At 33.9% G+C, this 20,934-nt stretch overlaps 1 protein-coding gene across 2 annotated transcripts in view; it reads left to right on the top strand.

Moving 5' to 3' along the window:
* LOC125678947 (uncharacterized) overlaps positions 1-19,855 on the top strand; it is a 30,139-nt gene extending 10,284 nt beyond the window's left edge. For both annotated transcript variants that reach the window (XM_048917774.2, XM_048917781.2), the window contains 9 exons: positions 5,353-5,449; positions 5,951-6,305; positions 6,494-6,602; positions 8,064-8,213; positions 9,810-9,971; positions 13,534-13,616; positions 16,513-16,633; positions 17,469-17,618; positions 19,427-19,855. In XM_048917774.2, coding sequence (XP_048773731.2) covers positions 5,959-6,305; positions 6,494-6,602; positions 8,064-8,213; positions 9,810-9,971; positions 13,534-13,616; positions 16,513-16,633; positions 17,469-17,618; positions 19,427-19,519 — 1,215 coding nt within the window. In that variant the 5' untranslated portion in view covers positions 5,353-5,449; positions 5,951-5,958 and the 3' untranslated portion in view covers positions 19,520-19,855. The remainder of the gene's footprint in view (positions 1-5,352; positions 5,450-5,950; positions 6,306-6,493; positions 6,603-8,063; positions 8,214-9,809; positions 9,972-13,533; positions 13,617-16,512; positions 16,634-17,468; positions 17,619-19,426) is intronic.
* The last annotated feature ends 1,079 nt before the right edge of the window (positions 19,856-20,934 follow it).

Here is a 20,934-nt window from a genome sequence, read left to right as displayed (position 1 = left end):
TTTGGGAACCCAACAAGGTGTTAGCTTGCGCATACCTAAACAATCATGTAAGATTGTTGAAATGCTACCATGTGAAATGCCTAATGCCTGCACTATTTCTTCCACCTGAATTCGCCCATCAGAGTATACCAGATCCAGAACTTTCTTACACATTCTTCGTCGATGGCATCCAATGGGCCTCCAGACCTGGCTTCATCTTCTAAAGACGTTTTACCACATTTGAATTCCCCATCCCAGAATTTAACCTGAGCATAAGATGGTGCAGAAGACCCATAAACATCGGCTAACTCGCCATGCATTTCCTTGCCTGTTTTACCTTTTAAATACAAGTACCGAATTATAGCACGGTACTCAACATTAGATGAAAAGTATGCCTTTGAATCACTAGCCATGTTTGACATTCAATATCTTATTAAAAAATGACTTGCAACGTGTGCAATTTTGTACCCAGGTATAAAACATGTATTGAAACAAGGCATGAATATCATGACCGTCTCGGTCAATCGGAAATGGAATTAGGCTGGTTACTTATTGACTCTCCCTTGTATAATATGTATTGTGATTAAATGAAGTTCATCTAGGCAGATTTATGATTGTTCTAGTGGTATAAAACCATCTTAGAACAATGTCCAGCCATGAAGGAATTGGTGAACAGAATTATCAAAGCATATATAAAACACCCCCAAATCTAAAAAGCATTGTGGTTCACTCCAAGTCGAACTCCATCCCCATGAACATTGGGAGCCACCCATGTTATTAGATCTGTCAAATATGCCCATTTGTCGGAAATGCGAAAAACATTCAAGTTATTCCCATGGGGAAATTCTACTTCAGAAAACAAAACCTAGACTGTAATAGTACCTCCATAATGCATGCAATTACGTACAAACATCGGCCAAACAGGCAATTCTCTCAGAAATCATATGTAGGAACATTTTGCTGATGTCACAGATGCCAATTAACACAAACCTGTGTACCAGCACTTCACGTCACAAATCAACACTTCACACTCAAATGTGTCACAGTCACAAATGTGTCACAGTCACATTTCCATCACGCTACAAGCTACTAAGTCTATGTCTCAATGGATCAGAAGAAGGCTACAAACAACATAAATCTATGTCTCAATGGATCAGAAGAAGCTACAAAGAACATAAATCTATGTCTCAATGGATCAGAAGAAGGCTACAAACAACATAAATCTATGTCTCAATGGATCAGAAGAAGGCTACAAACAAAATAAATCTATGTCTCAATGGATCAGAAGAAGGCTACAAACAACATAAATCTATGTCTCAATGGATCAGAAGAAGGCTACAAACAACATAAATCTATGTCTCAATGGATCAGAAGAAGGCTACAAACAACATAAATCTATGTCTCAATGGATCAGAAGAAGGCTACAAACAACATAAATCTATGTCTTGGATCAGAAGAAGGCTACAAACAACATAAATCTATGTCTTGGATCAGAAGAATCCTTCATACTCATTTTCATCATGCTACAAATAACAAATCAATGTCTTGGATCAGAAGACAAGAAATCCTCAGTGAGGACCGAATCAAATCTATGGCTGAACTAAAATACGCAAAGAGGAAAGATCCAGAAAAATCGAAAACAAACAATATTAACATCAGTTGTACTAGATGCAGCTGCAAATCTAAAAGTCTGACAATCTGAAATATGGCATTTAAACTCTTACGTAATCCAATCATAACCCAATATTATTGCAAAATCTGTAAGTACCACAAAGATATTGTCAAACATCATATAAAAAAGGACCACCCAGAAACAACAATTACTGAAACACTTATTTTTACTTCTTTCAACCCCAGGAAAATTGCTGAAAACCTACAAAATGGAATCCTCCCTTTGATAGCCAACCACAACCTAAATAGCCACCAGCCACCAAAAAGCTGTATTCATAACCTATGCAATCAAATGAATCTGCTAGAACAATCTGCCTAGATAAATGATTAACAGCACTGTTACAATTCACTGAATTTAACAATTCAATTAATCACATGATTTAAACATCACATTCACGTAATTATATTTTTGATACAAAACTTGATATATAAACTAATATCATATATAAATTTACATTGCTAAGCAAATCCACAATTCTCAGCATTTTTTCATTTAAAGCAATATGTCATCTGCATTTGTTACTTCAGTAAAAATAATACATGCATAATTGTTCTGATGACAACTGCCCAAAGGTCAAGGTCAACCGAATAAATTTACCCATTCATTGGTGATCGGTTTATTTTTTGTTATTTTCCTTTTATAGGGGAATAAATCACTTTGCAATAAGCATAAATTCATTATAAGGGTGTTTGTTTATGCCCCCCTTCAAAGAAGAGGGGCATATTGGTTTGCACCTGTCAGTCGGTCTGTTGGTCGGTAGACCACATGTTGTCCGCTCAATATCTTGAGAACCATTCACTTGATGATAATGATATTTCATATGTGGGTTGGTTATGAGTAGAACAGGACCCTTATTGTTTTTCAGGTCCAAAGGTCAAGGATCAACCTACTCTGGACATAGGAATATAATGTCCGCTCAATATCTTGAGAACCTTTTGCTTGAAAGATATCAAACTTGGCACACTGGTACATCCTAAGGAGTAGATGACCCCTATTGATTTTGATGTCATATGGTGAAAGGTCAAGGGTCAAACTGGGCATAGGAATATACTGACCATTTAATGTCTAGAGAACCCTTTGCTTGACAGACATCAAACTTGGTACACCAGTACATCTTCAGAAGGAGATGGCCCCTATTGATTTTGAGGTCACATGGTCAAAGGTCAAGGGTCAAACTGGACATAGGAATATACTGTCCGTTCAATATCTTGAGAACCATTTCCTTGACAGACATCAAACTTGGTACACTGGTACGTCTTCAGGAGAAGATGACTCCTATTGATTTTGAGGTCACATGGTCAAAGGTCAAGGGTCAAACTAGACATGGGAATATACTGTCTGCTCAGTATATTGAGAACCCTTTGCTTGACAGACATCAAACTTGGTACACTGGTACATCATCAGGAGAAGATGACATCTATTGATTTTGAGGTCACAGTCAAAGGTCAAGGGTCGAACTGGACATAGGAATATACTGTCTGTTGAATATCTTTAGAACCCTTTGCTTGACAGACATTAAACTTGGTACATTGGTACATCATCAGGAGAAGATGACACATATTGATTTTGAGGTTGCATGGTCAAAGGTCAAGGGTCAAACTGGACATAGGAATATACTGTCTGTTGAATATCTTGAGAACCCTTTGCTTGACAGATATCAAACTTGGTACACTGGTACATCTTCAGGAGAAGATGACTACTAACGAATTTGAGGTCACATGGTCAAAGGTCAAGGGTCAAACTGGACATAGGAATATACTGTCTGTTGAATATCTTGAGAACCCTTTGCTTGACAGACATCAAACTTGGTACACTGGTACATCTTCAGTAGTTGATGACCCCTATTGATTTTTAGGTCACATGGTCAATCCACTCTTGACATAGGAAGATATTGTCTGCTCAATATTTTGAATTGATGATACTACTCTCAATTAAATGATGTGTGTGTATAACCCTTTTCAGTTTTGCACCGGGGGGGGGGGGGGGGGGGGGGGGGGGGGGGGGGGGGGGGGGGGGACATATGTGTTTTACAAACATCTCTTGTTATAAAGGTGTTTTACTGTATAAATGGTAATTATGGAAAGCATCCTTTTTTGATAAATAAAAAAAATGTCTATTATTGACAATATAATGAAGTATTTTGAGATAGCACTGATCAAACCCAGCATAATACTGCATTACATATATAAAAGATGCAATGAATATTTGTTGAAAGACTATTTCCAACAGAAAATTTCAAGCATTAGCTAGAAAATCGTTACTTTTTTTAAATATTTTTTTTGGGTGTGTTTTGGCACCATTTTAAGAATATGAAAAGATATTATCATTGGTAGATAATTAGATTGGAATTGTAACATACTGAAGTGTCTCTTTAATGTTTATCATGCAGCCATGGGGTAAACACAGCAGAGTTACCAGAAGTTATTGTTTTGGGGTTCTATAAATCTAGAAATCCCTGAAGTCCTGTAATGTATTTATAACATCATTACTGTTAATAGCCTTCAATATGTCCAGGGTGATTCATTACTATTTGTTAACCTATTTATCCTGGAGCTTTTCACAGACTTAATAAAGTTGTCATTTAATGTTGCTATTTTCAAGCCCCTGATGAATGACCCTCAGTCACCAGAGCTCTTCAATAGCTGGTGCAGCTTGATTCTAGCTTAGATAATCAAAATTGTCTTTACACAATAAAGCAGTTTTTTTCCTTCATTTTTTTTGGTATACATAAGGAGATAAAACGAATGATTAATTTTGCGGTAAGATGAAAGTTCTTATAATGGTGACAGAGATAGTACATGTATTATTTTATTATCATTATTTTTTTTTTGCTTAATGAATTTAATTAGTGTTTGTATAGACATAGATAGGGGCACATATGAATGGTACTTGAATTTAAAAAAAAAATATTTGGACTGATGTACTCCTTCAAAAGAAGTTTTTTCTTTTTTCATACTTGACCAGAATCTCTGATTCTGATAAACATACCCACTTTATAAGACCTGCACAAGGTCTCACGTAAACCTTAGAAACAAACAGTGTGTTAGAAATAGGACATAATTATATGGTACATTAGTGTGTGGGAAATGTATTTGATATCTATAACATCCAGTGAGTTGAAATGATACAAGTACACACTGGTGAAGCTTGCTGATAAATGCAGAATTCTTATCCAAAATTAGGTCTAAAGTAAAAATTGCCATGTTTTTGCTAAATTGACAGACCCTAAATTATCCTCTCTATCCTACAAATATTTTTTCATTGAATTGTTTAAGAAATTATTGAATAAGTATTGTTTTAGAGTTGACACTTGTCCAGTATCTAATTCAGATGTAATCAATATTATATACCATATTTCCGGAAACAAGGGGTCAAATACCCCCCCCCCCCTTCTCTCTTGTTCTTTAGCATTTTGTTTAACCTGCAATGTCTTGAAAATATTCATGTTTTCCTAAGACTATACAACAGCAATCAATGAATATAAAAAAAGCCTTTATAGTAATAAAGAATATTAAGTCCAGAGTTTGAAATTTAATTCTTATGTATTATTGAGCATTTTATAGGGGTTAATATTTGAATGTAAATTAATTTCAAATTAAGTTTTCCTTTGGCATATTGAATATGTTTACATTATAGAGAGATGTTTGTGGCAGTGAGTGACATTATTGATTAGATTTGTGAAGTTGATATATAATTTACAGGTGCCACTGTATTGATGATATAGGGATGAGAAATTCATGCAGATGATCAATTTTACATTGGATTAGACCCATGAGCTGCATGAAGGCTGTGTTTGAGGTAAGGCTACATTGTGTTTATTTGCATTTTGAAATGTGAATATTTTTGTTTGAATTTTAGTGTAAACATCCATATTCTATATTTCTCCCTACAGAAACTCAAGAGCATTTGGTTTGTTAATGTTTGAAAATACATCAACCATATCTTACTTATATATGCATACTGTTTCTATTGTAAAATATCTAATTTATTGATCCACGAGCAAATATTGATGAATTTTCTCTGTTGACAATAGTCATCCAAAATGGAAAAATATGTTTGGAGATTAATGTATATAAAACAATGTTGGATTGATTATTTTAGTTACTACACATGCTTTAAAAGTAAATTCAAACCATCTTCCCTATTTGTTAACAAAAATCAAGACAGATATTGATTGAATGTTAAAAGCTCATTGGAATTTAATTAGAAAGTTTTCAATTTGGTGCAGTGTGTGACAAATGGCCCTTCTTAGATCATATAAAGTATTTTAACGACATGATTTTACTGTCTCTCTGCTAGAGAAGAAAATGAAGAAGTACTATTCTAGACCTCCTTGTGTAAAGGCAAAGAAATTAGCAGAGGCTTACTCCGGCGGAGAATTGGTGACGCCTTTTCGTCTGTTTTTGGTGCTGATAGTTTCCTGTTTGATGATTGCTGGGATTTCTGTTAGTGTTGGCAAGTCTAAAGTACTGGAGAATATCAATAAAAGGGGAGTAACTCTAGTGGACTTTCCTTATCAGTTTGACTTTAATGTAGCTTTAAAGTCAAGGGAGGAAAATCTGGAGCTATACAAGAGACCCCAACATTTTTGGTCTGTTGACAAAAGGTCAGCTCTAACATTGGAAGAATTCTGGGATATTTATGATGGAAAGTGGTAAGATTTATTCATAGAAATATGTTCTGTGTGAAATTATTTGTAAGTCTAGAAATTTTCTAAAGCAAACAGACGTTTTCAAGTCATAGAAATTGGCTTAACTATGATAATACTTCAAACAAAAATGTTGAATATTGTTGCAACTCTATTTATTAATTCTCTATAATTTTGTTTTATTTGAAATCCAGGCCAGTTGTCCTAACTGATGTTGTACAACACTGGCCAGCTTTCAATTGGACAAAAGAGTTCTTCATTCAAAGATATGGAAAACAAAGGGTGACATTTAGAGCTATAGTTGTAAGTTGAATATTTCAATTATAGCTAAAGAAATTTGTGTCATGTGCGTCTATTTTGGTTGTAATCAAACTCTCTGACTTTATATATATTTTCTTTTCAGCTCACCTGAGCCTGAGCTTTTCTGATCAAAATTTGTTCGTTGTCTGTCGGCGGCAGTGTAAAGTTTTCACATTTTCATCTTCTTCTCCAGAACCACTTTCAACCAAACATAGAACAAACATCCTTGGGTGAAGGGCTTTCAAGTTGTTCAATTGAAGGGCCATGCCTTCTTTAAATGGGAGATAATAAAAAAAAAAATGCCAAAGTAGGGTGGGGTCATTTAAAAATCTTCTCAAGAACCACTGGGCCAGAGTAGCTGAAATTTACATGAAAGCTTCCTGACATAATGCAGATTAAAGTTTGTTAAAATTATGGCCTCCGGGGGTAGGATGGGGCCACAATAGGGGATCAACGTTTTACATACAAATATATAGGGAAATACCCCTTTTTGGGAGATATAACTGTAAGGATTTATGGACATTATTTAAAAAAGCTATTCTAACGAGTACTCGACTGTGAAAAATTTAGTCGATGATTGGTATGACCTAGTGATTGTCGAATACTCGTTGACATCCCTAATAAAAATGTTTGAAAAGTATCAAGTGAGCTTCAAAAGATGATAAACTCACATGTGCTAGAACATGTATATCGGTCAATTAAGAGAAAACATCAATACTGACAAAAGGTGTGCATAATGAATTAATAAAAGAAGAATGTAGCTGTGTTCATTAAAACTCGATCTAGCCCAACTCGCTAAACTCCTGAATTGTAGAAAATTCTGCGGCACTTTCTTGCTAAATAAATTGCTTAGGTTTTTAAAATCTATGATGTGAGCTTTTCTGCATTTGAGTCTGTTTTGTGTTTGTCATTCAATCGTTACAATGTCTCTGTGTTTGAAATTCCCCCTGATGATTATGCCTTCAATTACTGTCTAGAACAAAATTCATGATGCCATTAGGCCACATTTATACAGTATGGATAGTGTCTTGGAAAAGTTTTTGTTAACTTCAAAACTGATGTTGATATATATCTGTAGAACTGAACAGACCCAACTTTTATATGTAGAACTGAACAGACCCAACTTTTATCTGTAGAACTAAACAGACCCAACTTTAAAGAAAGTGTATGCTTGTACGTGATCTAGTATCAATTTCTCCTTTTTATAAAGTTTGTGATGAACTGCATATGCAGAACTGCTAGTTTAAAAAATCCTAGTATTTCACCTTGTTAATGTTGCCATAGTAAAGCTATATTTCATGCCAGAATTGACATGCTTTAGCTTGGGTTAGCACTATTCAGTACTTTCATTACTTTTGATTATTCCCTGCTAGAGGTGTTAGTCCCTGATTAAGTCATATCTAGTTGATCTCTTTGAATTGACCAATCTGGAAAGTGTTTTCATTTTCACCTCCTTTTTGGTAGGATGGCATCCAGCATGTGACTGGCTATGTGCGACCTTTGGAACATTTTATTAGCACTCTCCACCAATCAAACATCAACACCTGGAACTACATGGAAGATGAAATGTTTATACTGCAGAGACCAGAGCTTAGAAAAGACATTGGGGATCATGTGAGATAGTTTTAGCAATCCGTATTGAAACGTGAAGCTTCAGCGTTAATACTGATTAATAATAATACTCATTCAGCTTTAAAGGGGCATGGACAAGATTTGAGCTGAAAATTTTAAAATTTTATTTTCCCCATTTTTATTGTTTACAATTGGTTAACTAAAGTATTTCTAATGGTCAACCAAAATTTGAATATCAGTTGTTGAGTTCTAAGTGAGATACAGCACTCACAGTTCTTTGTTATGTAAAGAAGGCTCGTGCCATGTTTTTGCTTACATTAGATTGTTTAATAGAAAATAGCGTGTTTAAAACAAAATGAGATGTGCCAAACACTAGAAAATATTATCTAATTGTGTTAAGAATTCACTTATAAATTGAAAAAAATCTGCTTTAAATGAAATTTTTACTAGTTTATTTAACCTATGTAAACAAAAAACATGGCATGAGCCTTGTTTATATAACAAGGACTTGTGACCTCTGTATCACCCATGTACCTTAACTACTGACATTCAAATTTTTGCTGATCATTAGTAATACCTTAGTTAAACATTATAAGCATTAAAAATCAGAAAGTAAAATTTGAAAATTTTCAGCTCAAATCGTGTCCATGTCCCTTTAAAATTATACTGACAGACTTTAAAAATGCAATAGTGGATCGTTTTCTGTAATTCATTGGTGTTTGATCTTCATTGACCTTGGAGTTTGACTTACTTTTAAAAAAATCCTGACCTATTTAATATCTCTTGAACTATATAAGGTAGGGCTTAAATTCAGTAAACAAATAATCAGCAGAATTGTTTAATTGCAACATAAGTAATTTTTACCTTTTCATTAGTTTTTAAGAACAGAAAATCTCGTGCAACGCTACTCACTTCATGTGAATAGTGAACGCAGGTAGGACAGGTAATGGATTTTAAAATCCAGCACGATGTATGGTGAGTGAAATTTGCAGTAAATCAAAAACATATTTAAAGTCCATCAGTATAATTTTGACTTCTGCAGATATGTCGAAGTACAGGTGGTAATGATGTACTGGATTCACTGTGTTTGTCTTAGTATGCGTTAGTAGACTAGTCATGTATTTACACTACTGGTTAAGGAGGTATGCTACACCAGAGAAGATGTGGAGGAAATGTATAAACAATATTTTGAGATTAAAAACTTTCAAATTTACTTTATTTAGTCAAAAAATGCAGTTTTAGTAGAAAGCAATCTGAAAAAATTTGAAACCCCAGCTGGACTCGAATCCACGATCTACAGTTCAGCAGTCGACGTGCTAACCTACTGAGCTACTTAGCTAGGCAATGATTATTTAAATGAATAGGCAAATATTGCTGATATCTATATTTTCATCCATGTTTTAAAAGGAAGTCAGCCATTATGATGATGTAGAGTACCTCCTTAAATACATTTCTGTGACAGGTGTTAGATATGTGGAATAGTACTATGTAATCTCTATTCAAGTTATCAAATTATAAGAATTTGATGTTCCTGCAGCTGAGGATTTGGTTTCTGTCATGATCAGTGCAATAAATTTCATTTATGATTATGCATGCATGCAATTTAGATCAAACCATTTGTTAAATAATATATTTCAGATTTATGCATCTGAAAACTTTTTCTCCTTCTTCCCATTTGAAATTCGCCCCTGGGATGCAGCTTTTCTGTGGGGAGCCAAGCATTCTCGATCTACCCTGCACATGGACCCCTACAACTGGACTGCTATCAGTTCTGTCCTCAGTGGGGTGAAAAAGTGGAAGGTGAAGATGTTCTTTTCATTAAAAAATCACAAAGGACTGTGTGGTATTGATCTAATCTGACCCTGCAAAATTCAAGTTCAATCTTTAACATGTGACCTGGTTTTTTCTTTTCTTTAAATTTCAATTCTTATTAGGTAAACCCATGAATATATTTGCTTACAACTTTCACACCATTTCTTGTAATATGGCATAAAAAATGGGGCATTTTATTGTCTGCTGTCGTGTTTTGACCAGAAACATTATTTTGCATGTTTATTTTTTGGTTTTTTTTTTAAATCTAGTAATTATGGAGAGACTTTATAAAAAATTCATTATTTTTACCTTTTTGAAATATTTACATTTCCAATGTTTTTGCCTTAGATATCGTTACCAATTGTAACGATAGCCATTTCCTCATGAATGCGCTGCAGTTTTGAACAATGCGCGTATGAATTTTGATAGATATAGAATTTCAATAGAAAATAAAGTACCAGCTCATATCCTCATGTATTTTCAAAAATAGAATTTTATTTGCGGAAGAGATAATGGTAAGAAAATGTGCACTTTTTTCATTAATTTAAACATTTAAAGAAAAAAAATAGGATGTCATACTTTAGGATTACCAACAAATGTCTAAAAAAGTTGTAGATACACCTTCATCGAAATAAGTAATCAATGTTTCAGAAAATTGAATTACATGTATATTTTAGGGGCCAAATTAGACCAATACTACACATAGTCCTTTAAAAATATTGTCATGAATACATGTATTTCGTAGCATTGCTTGCAAAATTTTAAAGATTTTTTTCTGATCAGAATTTGCCTGGCATCTATTATTGTCAAAAACAAGACTGCAAAGAACAAATGGCAAAATGATAATCAAGCATCTGTAAGAATTGTGAATTCAGATTTTTATGACACCTGAGTAAACTCAGGTGGCCTATTGCAATACGCAACTTACAAGATATCAGCTCTTCTGTGATAGAGGTGTGATAGAGGTGCGTTCAGTGTTCTGTTGAACGCTTGGGTGGGTATACATATACTATAGACTAGCTACGTAAATACGGATAAAAGTAATGAAACTGTAAATTTTGTTTATATCAGCCGTTGGTATACATTAAACTGACAATATCAAGAGTAACATTTGATTGAATTAGGCCATTAAATTAAATATGAAATTATTTTTTATTTTCTCTTCTGCACGAGTGATATTTTAATCAAAGAAAAAAGGTGATTATCGATTTTTGTTTGAGCTATTTTATTATTAAATACTAATAAACTTACTAATATTGTGTGTCCCTGCAGTTTGGGTGGTTGCATGATGTTTGTTAATTGGCCTCTAGGCAATATATGAAAGCAGCGATAAGCATTTGTACCCACCGCGTGTGGACGATAGTATGTTTTGCGTCTCACTGTGCGTAAGAGTTCCACAAAGGGAAAAAACTATTGGGCAACTCGGAAATTGCGTATTGGTCTTTGTTCATCGTCGTGTGTCATCAGTTGAGCATTTTTGACTTCTCTTTGATAGCTAATATTCCAATTTTTTTAAAATTTGGTATGAAGCATCTTTAGGACAAGGGAGGCATGAATTGTAAATTCTAGGACTCCTGCACCCCTGGGACCTTAGGGGTGGGGCAAAAACTGCCCAAAAGTGACCAATTTTCAAGAATCTTCTCCTCTAGAACCTCAAATGTATAAGAAAAACTAAATGCATAGTGATGTAGAGCAGGAAGGCCTCTACCAAAATTGTAAATTTCATGATCCCCAGGGTAGAGATTCTGACTCCAGTGTGGGGCCAAACTTGTATATATAGTGTATATGTTAAATAATATCTTCTTTAATGCTATTGATACTAAATTGAAAGTAAATAGATATTTAGAAGGAGTAAATAGTCCTTTACCAAAATTGTAAATTTCGTACATGATTCTAGTGGGTAAAGATTTGGTTCCAGGGTGGAGCCAAAATTATCATAGTGATTATTGTCTTTATCCTTTGAAAGACTTCTTGAAGTTTGCTGATATGGTATAGAAACTAAATGTATATTTTGGAAAAGCAGAAAAAGGATTGACCAAAATTGTGAATTTTGCAACCCAAGGGTTTTGACTCCAGGACAGGTCAAAATTAGTCATTTTGTGTTAGTGCTGCATATAATATATTATCTACAGCCTTCCATCAATGCACTAGGCTCTTTTTAGGGCATTTAAGTTTTAAAGAATACATCTCATTTTATATATGTACTTTTGCTGAATATTAGAATTTAGCTTAGACATTCAGAACAGGAAATTTTCAGTAGCCTTTGGGACTAGTGATACATTTAGCTTGTACATATGTACTCAGGTAACTGATAAGACCTGTGGGCCTCTTGTTTTTGAATTATAATCACTTTGTACAGAGTGAGCCTATGGCCCTGCCTCAGAACATGAATTATCTTTTTAAAAAATTTATCTGGATCATACTGCACTTGAAATATTACTTGGATTGCGAATTCAGAGCTAATAAACTTGAGAAAAATCTTAAATCACTGAAAGTTTGATCAAAGCTGATCAAAATCATTGGAAAGAACTGCTCATCAGTCATATTGTAATTATGTTATACATACATGTACTAACAATTTAACACAGGTATCTGAATTTTAATCAATAAATACATAGATATAAATAGAAAAAAGAATAAAAAATCTCTCTATATATATGAATACATTTATATTTGTATTTATATTTATTTAGATAGAGTTTTTGTTTCTATTTATTGATTAAGATTGAGATACCTGTGCAATATAACAGATTGAATATAACAAATGTAGCATGGACAAGTGGTCTAGAGAAGTGACTTTTATCCTCAGAATACGTATTATTATTGTGAGGCAGAGGTCACTCTACAATGATACACAAGGGAAAACAATGATAAAATATTTTGAACTATTGACAAGATTCATGGACAATTTCAGGTCTTACTTGCTATATATAGAAAAAGAGGAGTGGTTGGGAAGTTATTGTTCAATTATTTTCTTGATGTAAAACATATGAGCTTTATTTTCTGCTCACTGTACAAAGAAAGCTGTGATATATGCAATCCTGATCATGTCTGTTAGAATATTTCATTACAAGAGTTTTCGTATCAAACTGAGTGCATTACCTGGTGATTAAAAGTATCATTTGCCTTGGATTTCTCAAAAAAAAAATTAAAAAAATGAAGTTTGAGTTTTTTTGTTATTTGAGCAGTCAAAATTTGAGTAAAATTTCAGACTTAAGTCCAAGTTTCGACTGAAGTTTCTTTCAAGAAACCAAGGCCTGGATTAAGATAGATAAATCAGGTTTTTGGAAAGGGCTGCTGGTATTTTCTGCAGGATTTGAATGTTGAAATGTCGTGAGTTTACTATAATGGAGTAATTTGGAGAGAAAAGATTTAAGAGACATTTTCTTCAAAGAATAAAAACTTTTAATCAGGAATCATAAAAAAATATCTTGATTGTTTTATCTAAGTATATGTGTGTCTATGTTTTAAGTTCAAAGAGGGATGGCATGCATTCCTTGTCAGAATGAAAGTTTGAAAACCACATTTTCATTCACCTTTTCTTTACAAGCTTTTCCTACCGGGTCAGGATCATCTATTGTATGTTCAAAAAAGTTCTTGTGGATTTCCACTAGAGTGTGTAAAGTACAATAGGTACCCATTCAAATCTGTCACTTTATATAGAATATTCGTGTGTAGTTGTGCTAAAATTTGATATGTGTCATTTTTTTTTATGATACTGCATGTAGTGCACAGTATTCTGATGTACAAATTTAGTACTTTTAATGTGTTTCAATTTTCGTTGACTGTTTGAAGTGTGCATTATATATTCTGCCTGATGTTTATGTTTTTCGAGCACTAATTTCCGTCAGTTTCCATTACATTCAAGAGTTTGTATTTAGCCTTGTGGTGTCCAGTGATCTTCAGTGTGCTAGTCCACTTGTTTCAGTTGATGTGAAGTAGCTATCTTGTGACTCTATCTGGCAAAATGTAGTCTGAATACAATCTAATTAAAATTAGATCCTTTGATCCGCTCATGTATATCGCTACACAAGGTGTGTGTGGATCAAAGGATCTAATTTTAATTAGATCAGTCTAAATATAACTGCTCTGTTTTAATTTTTAAGATTCAATTTATTCGGGGGGGGGGGGGGGGGGATGGATCTGTGCTGCATTCAGACTACATGCACCAGTATCTGTTCCTAAAATTTCATTTGTAACTACACTGTGGATTCTCCAACACAGTATCAGACCAGTAGTAAAACTAATACCTTATTTGGTGGTCTCATCTTGCTCATTTTTGTTCTGATGTATTCAATAAATTTCAGTTTTAAAAATACATGAGGACATGAACTGTAACATGAAACATGTTGGCACATTGTGAAAAGTACGCCAGCATAAAGCACTGCAGTTGATGCCCTTATGTATTTTCAAAAATGAATGCCCCTGTAATACATATTGTACAATTAATTCGTTATTTTACGCAAATGGTTATTATTGACTTTAGAATGCCAAATCGCAAGAAAATAAATTTGTGAGTGCTCTGTTGATCAAGTGTTTTTGCATGTATTTTAGCAATATGAAAATAAAAGCGAGAAAAAATTTACCTCGAGTGATGTTTCTAGTGAAATTACGCGATAATAAATTCCTCGCGTATATTTAGTAACTTACAGTAATAGAAATTTGGGGGCATACAGTTCTGCAGCTAGATGAAGGCATTTAATTTTTTTTTCCATTATTTCCATTGACTTATTAAAGGTTACACTGAAATATGATTGAGATCCCCTATGAAGAATATGCAAAAATTTGAGTGAAAACATCCTATATACATGTACATTCTCTAGCAAACAGTAGATTAAATATTTCACAATTTTTTACCTTATAATATCTATCCATATACATGTATAACATAAGAGTTTTTATTCAACCTATTTAAGGATTTTCAAAATATATCAAGGTCTGAGTGAAATTTCTGTTAGTTTTTCATCCTTGAGTAGTAAAGTTATCTACTGTAAGTGTATACTTTCGTATTGTCAGAAAGAGCCTGCAATGGAAATTAGCATTGTGAGGCCACAAACCTCCACTAGAAATTTTCAAAGCATAATTTTGATACCAATGGATTCTGAACAAACTGAATCTAGAGAATGGATTACTGAATCTAGAATGGATTAATTACTGAATCTGAATCTAGGAAATGGATTACTGAATCTAGAATGGATTAATTACTGAATCTGAATCTAGGAAATGGATTACTGAATCTAGAATGGATTAATTACCGAATCTGAATCTAGGAAATGGATTACTGAATCTAGAATGGATTAATTACCGAATCTGAATCTAGGAAATGGATTACTGAATCTAGAATGGATTAATTACCGAATCTGAATCTAGGAAATGGATTACTGAATCTAGAATGGATTAATTACCGAATCTGAATCTAGGAAATGGATTACTGAATCTAGAATGGATTAATTACCGAATCTGAATCTAGGAAATGGATTACCTGACGGAAGAGTGGATTAATTACTGAATCTGAATCTAGGAAATGGATTACCTGACGGAACCTGGTTGCAGTGGTTTATCAATGACAATAAAATATTTAAATGAACACAAATTTTGTCTACAGACTGCTCCATTATTTTACGTGAAAATTTGAATGAAATGTAATGTGTAGTTTTTACATAATCTTTGGTCTTATATCCACCTTATACATATAAACACGGAGAAAAAGCCAGCGAACATAACCGCCTTACCAAAATAAAACACTCCAGCTTAAAAGTACAGTCCATCATACTGTAAATTCCTAAATATACGCATGGAAATTATTATCTCGTAATTTCACGTGAAACATCACTCACCAAAAATAGTTCCTGCTTTTATTCTTATATTACTAAAATACATGCAAAAACACTTGATCAATTGAGCACTCGTGAATTTATTTTCTCGTGATTTGACGTCCATGAGTCATTTTGCGATAATAAGTACTCATGTAAAATAAGGAATCTACAGTATTGTGGACTAGCTTTCATACTGTTGACTCATTATATTAAGGGGGGGGGGGGGGGGCGCAATTTTCATGGAATTTGTAATATCCCATGAATTTAGAAAATTCACAATTTGTGCATTGTATTAAAATACAGAAACATGATGTCTAGGAAAATTGTCACCACAAGGAAACTATAAAATCCACCAAAACTGACCCTGTGAATTACAATGAATCCAGTTTGCTTATCTATAATACAAACCAGTATGCACTAAATTAAAAAAAATTCTTTGATTTTATGTATTTGCTGTATATATGTGTATGTGTATAGTTTATTAGGTTTTCTATTAATGTATTGTGTATACCTCTGAATGTTAACATTAACACCATTTATTGTTTACGTCAGTTAAAAATATCTAACAACCTCTCTCTTTTTAAAAAGTGGCCAGGGTGCAATATATTGGAAGATATTTCTTATGATGTTATGATAAAATGAAGGTTAATTTGTGGCAATTAGAGATAATTTTATTGGACACACTTTATACTGTTTTTAAATTTTGGTCTCAGTCCCGTGGATGCCTTTGATCCAGACTTGCGGCATTATCCAAAGTTTGGCAGGGCACAGTATCTCGAGACAGAGCTGCACCCTGGAGAAATGCTCATCATTCCAACAGGCTGGTTCCATCAGGTAAATGTTTTTATTATACTTTCATGTAAAATACTCGAACCTGATTGGTCGAGAAGCATTTGAAAAAACATATTGTTACCCTCTGAGAACAGAAAACACGCGACCCAGGGTGATAGTATCTAGCAACGGGTAACAGTACTTGACAACGGGTGATATTATAAAAAATTATCACATGCGTCAAATTTATGCGCGTACGGTTCGCCGTAGATTGCTAGACGACGTCGTTTGTAATAAATGCGAGTACCCGCATCGAAATACAAAATATTGCACGACAGTGATTGATCAAATGTCAACAGACGTAAGTTTTTCTGCTTTCCAGTTTACATAACATTCAGTATAATAAAACAAATATTGCATGTATTTGAGGGTAACATTGAAATTTTCACCCCTCGAGAAACCATTGTCAACCTCGGCTACGCCTCGGTTGATAATGGTTTTCTCAGGGTGAAAATTTTCGATGTTACCCTCAAATACATGCAATATTTATATAGTAGACTATGAATTCTATAGTTCTGCATATCATTCTTTTGTGTGATTATATTGTTGATGAAAACTTAACATTAGGTAAATGTTTGTAGACAAAGAATTCTATAGTTCTGCATATAATTCTTTTGTGTGATTTAATTGTTAATGAAAACCTAATATTACCTTGGTATATGAAATTTTTAAGAAAGAACAAAGCAAGCATGAGCATAGACAAGTAGGAGCAAAATGCCAAATATCTTTATAAATAATTCTTCCTACTGACTTTGATATTCTCGAGATTGATTTTGAATAATATTGTAAGTCTTAAGCTGTAGTTACACCTAAATTAATATTTCACTCCATTCCACAGGCATATAATGTCGATGAGACCATGGCAATATCCAGTCAGATGATGAACAGAAATAATTATCTCGTAATTCTAGAGGAGATCATCAAGGGAGGGAATGCGAAAAGAAAGAAATTGCCAGCTCATTTTGACACTTTATTACCTCCAGATCAGGTACAAGCTCACTGATTTTGGACAAATACATTTGATTTCTGTTATGATTACTACATCTCTAATTTGATGACTTTTAGCTCACCTACAGTAAGCTTTTCTAATGAAGATTTGCCTGTCTTTTGTTTATGGTATAAGCTTTTCTAATGAAGATTTGCCCGTCTTTTGTTTATGGTATAAGCTTTTCTAATGAAGATTTGCCTGTATTTTGTTTATGGTATAAGCTTTTCTAATGAAGATTTGCCCGTCTTTTGTTTATGGTATAAGCTTTTCTAATGAAGATTTGCCTGTATTTTGTTTATGGTATAAGCTTTTCTAATGAAGATTTGCCCGTCTTTTGTTTATGGTATAAGCTTTTCTAATGAAGATTTGCCTGTATTTTGTTTATGGTATAAGCTTTTCTAATGAAGATTTGCCTGTATTTTGTTTATGGTATAAGCTTTCCTAATGAAGATTTGCCCGTCTTTTGTTTATGGTATAAGCTTTCCTAATGAAGATTTGCCCGTCTTTTGTTTATGGCATAGTATTTGTTGTCATCATTATCTTCTCCAAAACCAATATGTCAATTTCAACCAAATTTGACACAAAGTAACCTTTGGTGGAGGGGAGGATATATAAATTTGTTTAAGGTAGCTCACTACACTAAAGCTTATACTCTTTATGACATTACGTCACAAGATGGCGATTTAGTTTTGTGAAATTATTTGTATCAATCGATTTGTTTGTCTATCATCATAACTCAGTGGTTAAAGCATTGGGCTGGTGAACCACAGACCTCGAGTTCAAATCCGCCAGAGTCTTTTGTTCATAAATGTATGTGTTGAAATTTTTTTGGTTGAAAATCATGTTTTTATCCAAATTTGCATATTTTATGCCTTTTTGGCATATATACATTTTCAATACCATCATATCTTTTATGATTAAATCAATTCGTACTGATTTGCTTGTGATGGGTGTAATATGTACCGTTTTCATTAGTCACTAGTTTTACACTGATTTTTAAGTCACTTCAGAGTCACTCAGGTGTAATATGTACCGTTTCCATTAGTCACTAGTTTTACACTGATTTTTAAGTTACATGTACCTCAGAATCACTCCCCTTCAGTGACCTATCGCCATCATTCTTCTGTTGTCATCCTGTAACAATTGAATGTTCGTAACTTCTTTTATACTACTAGGCCAATTTCTTCAAATTTGATACAAAGCACAAGAAAATTATTATTGTAGTCCTTGGGATTAGTGATACCTTTAACTAATATTTGGGTGACTGATAAGGCCTGTGTGTTTTAGTACACCACAAGACCCATTGTCTAACATGCTCACCTCAGTAAATGGTTTCTTTGCAGCACAGTTCTATAGAGGTTATCATTCGATGTATCCTTGTAAATCTAGATGGGATGGGGTCAATGTGAAAATAATCCACACTTTAGATAGGTGATGCAGTAAAATTACAAGTCACTCTGGGTTGGGGCAGAAGGGTAGAAACTGTGAATAGGAAGTCTTGGAAGGTTACCCTAGATTAGTTGGGTTACTAAGTGCATCAAATTGTTAAATAAAAATCTGAAAATTTATTTTATCAATTGAACTTTCAATCATGATGAAATATTGGTTCCATAGCTCCACTTGGTGTATCAGCAACTAACAATATTTCTTAGATTGTGCGATACTCATGGGACAGTTAAAGCCCTTGCCTGCCTTGTAAGAAAACATTTTAAAATTAACAGTTTGTAACATCAAGGAAACTATGAAACCATAGTATTAACAAAGGTATAATCCTTTTGTAAATGGTTGAGATATGCTTTAATTTGCAGGTGAAGCTATTCCTGTCCTGCATTTCCAAGAAGATATTGAAAAAAGGAAGAGAGCTCACAGAGATGGTGTTTCGAATGGTGTCTGAATCTTAGGGCTTTTAGACTGTAGAATTCTGAAATATTTGCACATAAAATTATAAGGAAATGTAAACCATTGTGTATTTTGGGATATTGAAATTTTAATCCAACAATACAGAAAATCAATTCATTAAAAAAAACTTGTTTATATCTTGTTGGAAAAAGGCTGGTTTTTTTCCCCTCAAAATCTTGTAGAATCTTTCTTTTTATTCTGCATATTATGATAACTAGTATTTTCAACTTTTCTAGATAGTGATGTTCTGGTCCATTATGAACCTGTTATTGATTGTGTTTATGTGCTGCAGATGTGTGTGTATTACAAATATGCAATAATAAATTCACCACAGAGAACTCAATTTTAATACATTGGGTTGGATAAAGTGCCATGCAGTGAAATATATGTGTCATGGAACATTTTAGAGATACCTGTAAATAATAATGTTAAAGGCAGCTGTGAAACATACAGCATGCAATCAAATTACTGTGATTTCACAGTATTTTCATTATACCCCCCGCAACAAGTTGTGGGGGGGGGGGGGGGGGGGGTATACTGGAATCGGGTTGTCCATCTGTCTGTCCGTCCGTCCGTCTGTAGACGCAATGGTTTTCGGGCTCTAAAGCATTATCCTTTCCACCTACCGTCACCATATCATATATATGAACTACCCATGGGATGAAAATGTTCCCTATCGATTTTGGGGTCAAAAGGTCAAAGGTCAAGCACACTGGACATTGAAGTAGCAATATGGTTTCCAGCCTCTAAAGCGTTATCCTTTCCACCTAGTCACCATATCATATATATGGACTACCCATGGGATGAAGATGTTCCCTATCGATTTTGGGGTCAAAAGATCAATGGTCATGCGCACTGGACATCGAAGTAGCATTATGGTTCGGTTTGTCATGCCATTTGTTTTTTACACTCAGAAAAAGAGGTAGTTTATACCTATTACCAACACCCTTTGGGAGATTGTGGTAAGCGGGGGGTATTCTTAGTGAGCATTGCTCACAGTACCTCTTGTTTCCCTTGTTTTTGCCTTTGAGATGTTTACAAATTGTAATGATAGCCATTTCCTCATGAATGTGATGCAATTATAAACAACACATGCATGAATCTTGATAAATATAGTTCATCTATTTTAACAACTGGCAGAAATGAAAGTCGAATGTAAAAATAAGAAATAAATTTCATTTTTAGCTCACCTGAGCTGAAAGCTTAAGTGAGCTTTTCTGATCACCTGTTGTCCGTCGTATGTCTGTCTGTAAACTTTTTACATTTTCGACTTCTTCTCTAGAACCACTGGGCCAATGTCAACCAAACTTGGGTGAAGGGCTTTCAAGTCCCTTTCAAAGGGGAGATATTCACAAAAATGCAAAAATAATGTGGGATCATTTAAAAATCTTCTCAAGAACCACTGGGCCAGAAAAGC

Source organism: Ostrea edulis, chromosome 1 (genome assembly GCF_947568905.1).
Source record: "Ostrea edulis chromosome 1, xbOstEdul1.1, whole genome shotgun sequence".
NCBI classification, from domain to species: Eukaryota; Metazoa; Mollusca; class Bivalvia; order Ostreida; family Ostreidae; genus Ostrea; species Ostrea edulis.
Note: the sequence above shows the minus strand (reverse complement) of the source record. Positions and strands in the feature narration are given on the sequence as shown.